This window comes from Eurosta solidaginis, chromosome 2 (assembly GCF_040869045.1).
Source record: "Eurosta solidaginis isolate ZX-2024a chromosome 2, ASM4086904v1, whole genome shotgun sequence".
NCBI lineage: Eukaryota > Metazoa > Arthropoda > Insecta > Diptera > Tephritidae > Eurosta > Eurosta solidaginis.
The window spans coordinates 81,959,998-81,973,417 of NC_090320.1; the positions used below are offsets into that span (position 1 = coordinate 81,959,998).

The 13,420-nt window shown below is 40.7% G+C and overlaps 1 protein-coding gene across 1 annotated transcript; it reads right to left on the reverse strand.

Annotated features, from left to right (window-relative positions):
- Window positions 1-1,535: 1,535 nt before the first annotated feature.
- LOC137241542 (ATP-dependent RNA helicase vasa-like) lies at window positions 1,536-12,626 on the reverse strand. The gene is made up of 4 exons (XM_067769131.1): window positions 12,419-12,626; window positions 12,099-12,351; window positions 1,822-1,967; window positions 1,536-1,639 (listed from the first exon to the last, which is right to left on the reverse strand). The coding sequence occupies exons 1-4, from the start codon at window positions 12,489-12,491 to the stop codon at window positions 1,536-1,538; spliced, it is 576 nt and encodes a 191-aa protein (XP_067625232.1). The 5' UTR covers window positions 12,492-12,626.
- Between the last annotated feature and the right edge of the window lie 794 nt (window positions 12,627-13,420).

Sequence of the window (13,420 nt, forward strand, 5' to 3'; positions counted from 1 at the left end):
GAAAAATGAGGTTTTGCGTGGACTACCACAAGTTGAACGAGGTTACGAAAAAGGATAGCTACCCATTGCCAAGAATTGACGATGCTCTGGACTCGCTATCTGGTACGAAATGGTTTTCCACACTGGACTTGAAAAGCGGTTACTGGGAGGTGAAGGAGGAAGACAAAGAGAAAACAGCCTTCAGTGTCGGTGATGGTCTTTGACAGTTTACAATGATGCCTTTTGCCTTTTGCCTTTGTAATGCACCAGCTACTTTTGAGAGACTCATGGACCAGGTACTGAAAGGTCTAAGTTGGAAAATATGCTCGGTGTACCTGGACGACATCATCGTATTGGGCAAGAACTTTGATGAACATCTTAAGAACTTGGAGGAAGTTTTCCAGAGAATAGCTGGCGCTGATCTGAAACTAAGTCCCAAAAAGTGTTCGCTGTTAAGGAGCAAGAAGTGGCTTTCCAAACATGGAAAGAGCGTTGTGCACTGCCGCAATGTTGGCATATCCGATTCCAGAAGCAACAATTATTCTAGATACAGATGCGAGCGGATATGCTATAGGAGGCGCTTTATCACAACTGGTCGATGGGCAGGAGAAGGTAGTTGCCTATTACAGCCGATAAATTGGAAAACCAGAGAGGAACTGGTTGCACGGAGAGAGCTGTTGGCATTTGTAGAGTGCATTAAACATTTTCACAAGTACCTCTACGGGCAGCGATTCCGCGTCAGGACAGATCACGCAGCGTTAAAATGACTCTTGCAGTTCCGTAATCCAGAAGGACAATTGGCACGGTGGATCAAGCGGCTACAAAGTTATTACTTTTCCCTTGAGCATCGAAAAGGTAGTACCCATGGAAAAGCTGATGCAATGTCACGAAGACCATGTAGTTTGGAATGCAAGCACTGTTCAAAGGCCGAGGCTAAAGAAGACATTATAGATGTCCGGCTAATGACTGTAGCATGTACGGATCAATGGGACAAGGAACAACTAAAGAAGTGTCAGCTGGAAGATGCAGATCTGTCACATGTTATGCAAGGGCTCGAACGAAACGAAAGACCAAATAGAGAGATTTCAGCTGAGAGTGCCATTGCGAAGTCAAATTGGGCACAGTGGAATAGATTAGAGTTGATATCCGGTTGCTTGCATCGAGTATGGGAAAGTGAAGATGGTCAGTGTAAGAGTAACCTGATAGTTGTTCCCAGGAAAAGTATTCCTGACGTTCTGAACGAGCTGCTTAATGGTCCAAGTGGAGGTCATCTGGGAATCACGAAGACGCTCGAGAAGATTAAGCAGAGATTCTATTGGGTTGGTTGCCGTCGGCCGGTGACCGGAGTGGATTTCGAACTGCGAGGTTTGCAGCAGAGCTAAAGGGCCCTAAACCCGAACTCATGGCCAGATGAAGCAATATAACTCAGGTGCGCCATTTGAAAGGAACGCTATGGATGTCGCAGGTCCATTTTATACTAGCAACTGCCGAAACAAATATGTACTGGTGGTTATGGATTATTTCAGCAAATGGCCAGAGGTATACCCAATCCCAAATTAAGAAGCGGAAACAGTAGCAGAAGTGTTCATAAGCAATTGCGTTGCGAGGTATGGTGTACCAATGGAGTTACATTCTGACCAAGCGAGAAATTTTGAATCAGCTGTGTTCCAAGAAATGTGTAAAACATTGGCCATTCGAAAAAAACGGGCAACTGCATTGCATCCTCAGTCCGATGGTATGGTGGAACGATTCAATATAACATTGGAGGAGCATCTAAGGAAAGTAGTGGACAAGTTCCATAAAGAGTGGGATACACGCATACCATTATTCTTGATGGCTTACCTATTGCAGTGCGTGATACAACGGGCCAAATTCCCGCAAAAGTAATTTTTGGCAATGACCTTTGACTGCCAACTAATTTGGAGTTTGGGACAAATACCGATGCGGAGAGAAATGCCAAGAAATCCGCTGGTATTTTCGTGGAAGAGCTGAGGGAAATACATGATCTTAAGAAACAATATTATGAGTGTCAAGATGAAAGCCAGATATGATAAAGCAATTAATTCGAAAGGTTTTCGGGAAGGAGATTTAGTGCTGCTATACAACCCACAACGAAGAAAAGGTTTATCACAGAAACGGCAGTGTAATTGGGAAGGCCCATACAAAGTTATAAAAGGAATCAACGATGTAGTTTACCGCATTCAAACCATTGGCAAACCACGAAACAAAATGAAAGTGGTTCATTTGGAAAGACTGGCAGCGTTTAGATCGGAAAATTTGTCTGATCGGGACGATCAGACTTACGTGGAGGGCAGTGTGATGAATATTACCATCTCTAAGCTATTACTAAGTAAATGCACAACTACAAAAACCTGAAAGCAAGCTACATAAACACACTAATCATCATGTACACACATACATACAAGCAGCAGAGAGATACACACAAACGCATGTCATCATCAGCCGAAGTAGTACTCACATATACACACGCATATGGTTACACACTACAAATACACGCACGTATGGCTGGTGAACAGGTAGAGGATTTTAGAAGAGGAAACGTCTAGACATTTGGACAAGGCAACAGAGAGTATAAAAGCAGAGCATGCTTAGTAGTCAGTAATCAGTTTGATTTAAGCACGCTATTGGTTGTGAAGTTAAGTGTTATTGTGAAGTACGTTCAAAGTAGTCTAATGAATACCATTTTTGCATTATTGAATATTGCAGATATTTATTCAACTGTTTAGCGATTCGAACGTTAGCAGAAGATTTGGAATAAGCGGAATTTCACTAAATTAGTTACAATATCTAAACACTATTTGGCAAAGTTTTGTGTATTTTTGGGCTTGATTGAAGAAGCGAGATGAGTGTAAAACCAGCAAAGTATTGGAATCCAGCTATAGTCATAGAGCTATCGAAGAGGCTGCAAAACGACGAAAGTATTTGGAGAAACATAAAAAGGATAAAGTTTCTGAATTAAAGGCAGACAATCTAAATAATGAATATTCATTTGATGATAAAATGTAGGTCTTAATAGAGTTGTACGTTTATTCAATCCATTTACTATAACATGTTGCAGAATATCCACACGAGAACGCGACCCCCCAGCGGGTTAGGGGGTCAGAATATACCCGCGGTAGGTATGCCTGTCATAAGAGGCGACTAAAGTACCAGATTCAAGGGGCTGTGTAGCTCAACCCTTCAGGTTGCCAGCGCAATACATAGCTTCTTCAAACCCAATTGCCAACCTCACCTATCCGCGGCGAATCCTGTTTCACTAACAGACAAGGCTCTGGCGACCCCAAACTCCTCATGGAAATTGGGGGTGGGGAGGGGATGGCCTGAAGGTTTAATGTGGCCACATGAATCGTTCCCGAGATGGTCGGGCTAGCACCTTAATGGTGCTGTAGTACCGGATCTGTATCCGGCAAAGGACCATCACATCGATAACACTCACCAAAGCCTTCGGGGAGCAACCTTATCGCTACAACAACAACAACAACAACAACAAACAACAACGAGAACGCGAGGAAAGGGAATACAAAAAAGTTGCCCTTTTCATCATACTACACATGTGAGCAAGTATTCAATGAAGCATTAAGGAGCTTAATACAGGATTATTATGAATGCTGAATAATATCGAACTAAAAAGTTAAAAATAATCTTAAAACAATAATGAAGGAAAAATACTAGTATTATTATGAAAAAAGCGTCGGACGATATATGAAAAATATGCGCCTATGATCGAATGCTGTTTTTAAATCACAACAGCTCTGAAATGGTGTATCGGATTAATGAAATTTGTGAAGGGACAACGCCATTAGTACCCACTAGATCCATAATATTTATATATTTAAATTTATATTTTACAAATAAATTTGAAAAATATTGTAACGAAATTGCTGCAAATCCTCTTATTTGCAACCCTCTGCTAAGTTCGTATCGCTAAACTGTTGAATAAATAACTCCAATATTGAATAATTAAAAAATGGCCTTTATTACAGTACTTCACAATAACACTTATACTTTGCAACGAATAGCAAGCTTAATAACCAAACTGATTGATAGCTCAAATGAAACTCTACTATTCAAAATAATTCTGCTATAGCTCGCTAGATAGCGCTTAATCGAAATCTCTAATCAAACTGAATTACTTCTTACTCGCTTGCCCCGCTTTTATAGTTTACGCTGCATACTTCTAGGCTCTTCGATTTCCAGAACTTACTAGTTGTTTCGGCTACAAAATCGCCAGCCACAACTACGTGCACAAATTATTTCCCTCTCTTGTGACCACTGAGATAAGATATATGCATGTGTTTGTGCATTGCCGCTCCGCTGCTCGTATACGTACATATGTGTAGACGCAATTATTTATTCGTTTATGTAGATACATAAAGATTGAATTATTGATGTGAATGTTTGTAGTTTACAGTCTCTCGCGCGCACATAGGCGTATAAGTAAATGCATCTGTGTGTGACATCTCTCTGGGCTGCCTTATATATGTGTATACTTGATTTGATTATTAACGTAAATACTGCTTGGCATGGCCTTAGCATCGCCTTAGTGATGGGATAACTTAGTGATGGTAATATCCGTGACACTGCCCTCCACCTAAGTCTGATCGTCCCGATCAGACAAATCTCTCGATCTAAACGTTGCCAGCCTTTCCAAATGGACTCCTTTCATTTTGGTTCGTGGTTTACCGATGGTTTGTATGCGGTACACTACATCGTTGATCCGTTTTACAACTTTGTATGGGCCTTCCCAATTACACTGCAATTTCGGGGACAAACCTTTTTTACGTTGTGGGTTGTATAACAGCACCAAATCTCCTTCCTGAAAACCTTCTGAATTAATTGCTTTATCGTATCTGGCTTTCATCTTGTCACTCATAATCTTTGTTCTTTGCCTTATCAGATCATGTATTTCTCTTAGCTCTTCTTCCAAATCACTAGTGGATTTCCTGACATTTCTCTCCGCATTGGCATCTATCCCAAACTTCAAATCAGCTGACAGTCTAAGGTCATTGCCAAAAATTACTTTTGCAGGGGTTTGGCCCGTTGTCTCATGCACTGCTGATCGGTAAGCCATCAAGAATAATGGTATGCGGGTATCCCATTCTTTTTGGTACTTGTCTACTACTTTCCTTAAGTGCTCCTCCAATGTTCTATTGAATCGTTCTACCATACCATCGGATTGAGGATGCAATACAGTTGTCCGTGTTTTTCGCATGCCCAATGACTTACACATTTCCTGGAACACAGCTGATTCGAAATTCCTGTCTTGGTCAGAATGTAACTCCATTGGTACACCATACCTTGCAACCCATTCGTTTTTAACCACTTCTGCTACTGTTTGGGATTGGGTATACCTCTGGCCATTTACTGAAATAATCCATAACCACCAGTACGTATTTGTTTCCGCGGTTACTAGTAGGAAATGGACCTGTGACATCCATGGCGATCCTTTCAAATGACGCACCTGAGTTATATTGCTTCATCTGGCCATGACTTCGTGTTCTGGGCTCTTTCGCTCTGCTGCAAACCTCGCAGTTCGCAATCCACTCAGTGACCGACGGACGGCAACCAACCCAATATAATCTCTGTTTAATCTTCGCGAGCGTCTTCGTGATTCCAAGATGACCTCCGCTTGGACCATTATGCAGCTCGCTGAGCACGTCAGGAATCCTCTTTCTGGGAACAACTATCAGTTTATTCTTGTATTTACCATCCTCACTCTCCCATAGTCGATGAAGGCAACCGGATATCAATTCTAAACTGTTCACTGTGCCCAATATGACTTCGCAATGGGACTCTCTGCTGACATCTCTTCTCTGTTTGGTCTTTCATTTCGTTCGAGCCCTCGCATAACACGTGACAGATCTGCATCTTCTAGCTGGCACTTTCTTAGCTGTTCCTTGTCCCATTCATCTGTACATGTTATATTCATTAGCCGGACATCTATAATGTCTTCTTTAGCCTCGGCTTTTGAACAGTGCTTGCATTCCAAACTACAAGGTCTTCGTCACATTGCATCAGCATTTCCATGGGTACCACCCTTTCGATGCTCAATGAAAAAGTCGTAGCTTTGTAGTCGCTCGATCCACCGTGCCAATTTTCCTTCCGGATTACGGAACTGCAGAAGCCATTTCAATGCTGCGTGATCTGTCCTGACACGGAATCGCTGGCCGTAGAGGTATTTGTGAAAATTTTTAATGCAGTCTACCAATGCCAACAGCTCTCTCCGCGTAACACAGTAGTTCCTCTCTGGTTTTCCAATCGAACGGCTGTAATATGCAACTACCTTCTCCTGTCCATCGACCAGTTGTGATAAAACGCCTCCTATAGCATATCCACTCGCATCTGTATCCAGAATAAATGTTGCTCCTGGAATCGGATATGCTAACATTGGGGCAGTGCACAAACGCTCCTTCAATGTTTGGAAAGCCACTTCTTGCTCCTTCTTCCATTCAAAAGCTTTGTTTTTTCTTGTAAGCTCATGGAGGCTATGGGCTACGCTGGAAAAATTTGGTACAAATCGGCGGTAATATGTGCACAACCCAAGAAAACTTCTCAATTCATGTAGGTTCTGTGGTCTTGGCCAATCCTTTACAGCCTCTATTTTTTCGTTTGCAGTGCAGATGCCCTCTGTCGTTACCTTGTGACCCAAATAATTGACTTCCTTTTTAAACAGCGCACACTTTTTGGGACTTAACTTCAGACCAGCGCCAGCTATTCTCTGGAAAACTTCCTCCAAGTTCTTAAGATGTTCATCAAAGTTCTTGCCCAATACGATGATGTCGTCCAGGTACACCAAGCATGTTTTCCAATGTAGTCCTTTCAGTACCTGGTCCATGAGTCTCTCAAAAGTAGCTGGTGCATTACAAAGTCCAAAAGGCATCACTGTAAATTGCCAAGGACCATCACCGACACTGACGGCTGTTTTCTCTTTATCTTCCTCCTTCACCTCCACTTGCCAGTAGCCGCTTTTCAAGTCCAGCGTGGAAAACCATTTCGTACCAGATAGCGAGTCCAGAGTGTCGTCAATTCTTGGCAATGGGTAGCTATCCTTTTTCGTTACGTCATTCAACTTCCGGTAGTCCACGCAAAACCTCATTTTTCCATCCTTTTTTTTTACAAGTACTACCGGTGAGCTCCATGGACTATCTGATGGTTCGATGACGCCGCTGTAGCTCATTTCTTGAATGATTTGACTGACAACTTCCCGCTTCGCCAGTGGAACACTACGTGGAGCTTGACGGATCGGCCTCGCATCTCCAGTGCCAATTTGGTGTTTCACAACGTTGGTGCGGCCTGGTTTAGAATCATCCTGGTCAAATATGTTCGCGTACTTTAGGAGCAGTTGTTTTGCCTTACTCTGATAGGGGTCCTCTAGCCCATGCGTTAATGCCGTGATATCATTTGAAAGATCAGTATTACTAGATGAAACGTATTCCTGGAGCTGTTCACAGTTAATAACTACTTCGGCCTCTTGGCATCTTCCCAAAATAGCTCCTTTGGTCAAATTGAATGGTGACTTGAACTCATTGAGTACTCTTACCGGAATAGGTCCATCTTGTTTTGTCATAGCCAGGGTTTTTCCTACAAGTATGTTCAGTGCTGATTTATTTGCTGCTTCGACAACCCATAATTTGTTTGTCCCACAATCTCACATTGCCCTACTTCTGATTTTGGTGGTATTTGGTGACTCTCTTCCACCAGCACTCGTTTACTGCTGTAGCCTCTCTCGTAGCCGAAATTAAGTGGCACATCCATGTTGTTATATCGCATCGTCTTGCTTTGCATATCGATCTTGATGCCTTGGTTGATTAAGAAGTCCACTCCAATTATGATTTCATCAACAATACCTGCCACTATAAAATTGTGAAGTACCGTGACGTTCCCAATTGCTACTTCACATTCTACTTCTCCAATTACCTGGGTGTCCTCTCCCGTGGCTGTACGTAATCTTGCTCCAAGCAATGGTCTTATCTTCTTGTTGACTAAATCCGCTGGAATGATGGAATGAGATGCACTCGTATCTACAGTCAGTAACCGTTCCCTTCCGTCCACCTGTCCTCCAACAGTAAGATTGCTTGACCTTCTTCCAATTTGCGAGATAGAGATTATGGGGCATTCAATTGAGGGAGCCAGCTGTCGCCCCTTGCGGCTGACTCGCTTTAGTTTAACGATTGAGTGGATTTGGAAATTTGCTCGTCTCCTTCAGCTCTTCGTTTACGGCCACCCACATTGTTGGAACTATTGGAATTGCTACTGCAATGACGTGCAATGTGACCTGGGTTACCGCACTTGAAACATTTTATAACTCCGGCATTTTTCTGTTGTGATCCCTTCAGAGTTTCCAAAATTGTATCTACCCACTCCGGCCTTTCTACTTCCACACGATGAGCTTTGTATGCTGGTTTACTCAATAATGACGCCGTTTCCTGGGTCAATGCATGGGATACCGTTTCAGAAAATGTTTGCTTTGGGTTCGCGTATGTGGCTCGCTTCGTTTCGACGTCCCGTATGCCATTTATAAAGCTCTGAATCTTCACTCTTTCCGTGTATTCCACGGGAGCATCCGCATTTGCAAGATGAGCCAATCTTTCAATGTCCGAAGCAAACTCCTGCAAAGTTTCGTTAGCTTTTTGGTAGCGGTTTTGCAATTCTATTTGAAATATCTGTTTCCTGTGTTCGCTTCCGTATCGCCGTTCTACAGCAGCCATCAATGCGTCATAACTGTTCCGTTCGTACTCTGGAATAGTCTGTAAGATTTCGGCAGCTGGTCCTTTCAATGCTACGAAGAGTGCGGCAACTTTATCTTCCACATTCCAGTTGTTCACTGCTGCGGTCTTCTCAAACTGTAGCTTAAAGACCTGGAAAGGAACAGAACCGTCAAAGGATGGTGTTTTTATCTTTGGATTACTCGCTGAAACTGCTGGACGATTTAATTGTAACTGCTGAATCCGATCTTTCAAAGCATCCATCTCAGCTTCCATTTTATCTTGTCGTTCACTAAAACCCTCCAACTGCGATGATATGCGATCCTCTTGCGCTTTCAACTGCTGAGCCAACTGAGATATCATATATGTCCTCTGTTCTTCCAGTTGCGATGCCATATATGTCTTCTGTTCTTCCAGTTGAGATGACATTTGCGACGACATTTCTGCCATACGCGTTTCTTGTGCTTCAATCTTCGATGTAATCTGTGTCGACATTTCTGACAAACGCATTTCTTGTGCTTCAATTTTCGATGTTATTCGTGTCTCTTGGGATTCCATCTGTGATGACATTGTCGATGTTTGAGCAGATATTGCAGCCAAAATCATGTTCAAGTCTGTGCCCGTAACTGTCTGCGATGTTTCGTTTTTCTCTTCAATTTTTGTTACTTCCTCGCCATCAAGATGAAAGTCATACTCTTTCACATCAATTACTTCCGCTTCCATTGCCTCTCGTAGCCGTGCCTGAAGTTCAAGTTTAACGCCGCTTGTATTCAATCCACGGCTCTCCAACTCCTTCTTTAGTTGCTGGATCTTCAATTCACTGAACTTTGCCATGTCCTTGTTGTCCTCTGGAATTTATTCAACAATTCCTCTTCTGACACCAATTGTAACGAAATTGCTTGCAAATCCTCTTATTTGCAACCCTCAGCTAAGTTCGTATCGCTAAACTGTTGAATAAATAACTCCAATATGGAATAATTGAAAAATGGCCTTTACTACAGTACTTCACAATAACACTTATACTTTGCAACGAATAGCAAGCTTAATAACCAAACTGATTGATAGCTCAAATGAAACTCTACTATTCAAAATAATTCTGCTATAGCTCGCTAGATAGCGCTTAATCGAAATCAAATCAAACTGAATTACTTCTTACTCGCTTGCCCCGCTTTTATAGTTTACGCTGCATACTTCTAGGCTCTTCGATTTCCAAAACTTACTAGTTGTTTCGGCTACAAAATCGCCAGCCACAACTACGTGCACAAATTATTTCCCTCTCTTGTGACCACTGAGATAAGATATATGCATGTGTTTGTGCATTGCCGCTCCGCTGCTCGTATACGTACATATGTGTAGACGCAATTATTTATTCGTTTATGTAGATACATATAGATTGAATTATTGATGTGAATGTTTGTAGTTTACAGTCTCTCGCGCGCACATAGGCGTATAAGTAAATGCATCTGTGTGTGACATCTCTCTGGGCTGCCTTATATATGTGTATACTTGATTTGATTATTAACGTAAATACTGCTTGGCATGGCCTTAGCATCGCCTTAGTGATGGGATAACTTAGTGATGGTAATATCCGTGACAATATATTCTAGAGGCCGAGTTACTCTTACAAATAAGATACAAAGGTATTAAAACTATATAACTTAACATAAGTAACATGAAATAAGCTAAAAATTAAATAAATATAAATTAAATAATTGGACCGTCAAATTTAATATAAAATAAACAAAACCTAATAAATTTTCTTTCAACCCTTTCTGTTCTGGCGGAGGGACCGCTATAGATAGGATTCTAGACAACTGAGACGTATTCTAGTTTTGGGCGATCTAAAGAGATAAATATGACTTTGGCAGCTAAATTTTCATATGTATACCCTGTCCGACCCAAAAATGTCCACTAAAAACGTTGGCAATAACAGTTTATTTATTTATTATTTAACATTTTATTAAATTATTTTATTATTAAATTATCGTTTAATATATATTTTTTTTTTTTTTTTCAAACAACTGTTATCGCCAACGTTTTTAGCGTACATTTTTGGGTTGGACAGGGTATACATGAAAATTTTACAATCAAATGAAAATTTTTTTAGTAGGTCATGAAAAAAACCTTAAAAACCAAAAAAAAAATATTTCGTAGGCTCGAAAATTATTTTTTTGGGTATGCGTAGTGGAACTTTTTTTCCTGATCCCAAATCCTATCGAAAAATCGACGGCGCGATACCGGTTAACTTTCGAATCGACCCAGTATATGCCTTCGTAATTGTTATACTTCACAACTAATTGTAGCGGCTATAAATAAAGTCGGTTGACGAAACCAAAATTCGGTCGTACGTTTTTGCGTACATTATCTTCTCCTTTGTTACCTTAAAATGAAGAAAAGTGTTTCTTACATAGTTCACAAGTACAGAAATTTTCATCTAATCGCGCATAGGAACAGTTTATGATCACTTTATGCAGATGTGCGATATCGTGACAAGGCGAGAACCGAAGTACTTGTCTGCAAACCTCTATCCCACCACAAATCCAGCACCAGAAATGCTCTCATTAGCATGGACACTGCGATAAAAGAGTGATATCAGCCTTTGTTTTCACTTGAAAGTTAACGATGCCATATCATCGGCATCGAAACCTTTCCTATTAAGGGCCGGCCGCTTCATATGCTTGTCACAGCGGTGGGCTCATACAAGGTTTTTTGCTTCACTTTATACAGCAAACCACTTATGCGCTAACCCATCGCCTGCCCATCGTGGTGGACAGTAGGCGAATATTTCGGAGTGCACTCATTGAAGTTCCGCTGAAATCAGAATCTTCACACCTTAAAAATAGGTTGCTTATGTTCCTCAAGGCGCAGGATCGAGAACGCAATAGTCGGGATTGATCAAGCAACACACATATCTTCTGAAATATCTATGATAAATAGGGGGGATTGTTTGCTTTAAAGAACACATAAAAAAATCATTCAGTTGTATAAATGGAATGGAAGCAGAATATATGTCGAAATTGTGTAAGGGCATTAATGAATGTCAAAAAAAAAATTTTATAGAATATTTAACTATTCGTCAGTAGTTATCAAATAAAAGCAAATGTTTGTTTTAAATTGATTCAAAAACGGTATAAAATAAATGAGATGAATGAATTTTAATTCTTTGAATAAGAATTTTTCTGAACCCTGGCTTTTTTATTATGATTATATATACATATAAGAAAAATCAGTCTATAGATAGAAATAGAAAATTAAACACCATCGGGTTAAGTAAGCCATTACAAATCATCCTAAATACACGTAATACAGTAGAACTATTCTTTGGTAAACTAGCGTTATATCTAAATAAAGGAGTTTACCTGTATGTTTTTCCGTACATCCCGGCCGCCAAACCTGATTTGTGAGTTGCCTCCACCATCACCGCCACCACCTCCGCCACAAGTTCGCAGAAAATCTGGCACTTCCTGGGACGCACCTTCAAGTATTTTTACCAAATCACTTGCTATAGCTGAGTCTTGATCTGGATCAAAGAAACTTGTAGCACGACCATTATTGCCAACTCGACCAGTGCGGCCAATACGATGCACGTATTCATCAATAGATTTCGGCAGATCATAGTTGATGACATGTTTGATATTTTTAATATCTAAAACAAAAAAAACAATTTATATATGTGAAGTATAAATTGAAATATATACATATGTAACGTTTACCTAGACCGCGAGCAGCGACTGAAGTAGCTATCAGCACTTTCATTTTTCCGGATTTAAAATCTGCTAGAGCCATTTCTCATTGACTTTGCAATCTATCACCATGAATGGAAGTTGTAGGAAACTCAGTTTCTGATAGTAGCGATGCCAAAAAGTCAGCGCCGCGCTTTGTTTCGACAAATACAATGGTACCGTCGCTGCTTTCAGTCAGTAATTCCTAAAACGATAACGGATTAGAGCGTCAGAGTAGTTCGTGTAATTCGAAACTTTTCTCTAAAATTTGCAGAAGAATTAAAAATAAAAACTTTTTACTTAACAAACACTACTTTTAACTCAACTAAAATAGCTTTGACTTTATTGAAGCAAAGATTGTTAAAGTGCTAAGTAAACATGTCGAAATGTTCCTGAAGATTTTTTAACAATTCTCGAAAGCGTTTTTCGGATTGATTTTCATTTAAAACCCATTCTATAATTTCAGAATTGTGTTGTCACAGTCAAGGGATGCGGCCAACCATTTCGTCCGGGAGGTGTGACACCCCAGCGGGTTAAGTGGCTGAAAATATCCCCCCAGCAGGTATGCTTTTCCTAAGCGGCGACTAAAATACCAAATAGATTCAAGGGGTTGTTTAGCGCAACCCTTTCAAGGGGTTGCCAGCGCAATTTACAGCTTCTCCAACCCAATTTAGGCGAGGCTACCCGGGGCGAACCCTATTTCTTTATCACCTTAAATGTGCTTGTTACCGGAACGTACCGGATCTGCATCCGGTAAAGGACCATCAACATCGATAAAACTCCCTAAACTCCCTAACTAAAAAACCTTCGGAGAGTGTCCTTATCGCTATAACACCAACAATATTTGCAAGTTTTCGTTTAACAAGACAAACGAAACGAAAATGAATTAAAGAAGTCCTTTTTGGGAAATCGAAGCTCTGTGCTGATAAAATGAAACAATAAAAATAAAATGGACACAAAAATATGGTCAAATGTATATATCACTTTTTTTAC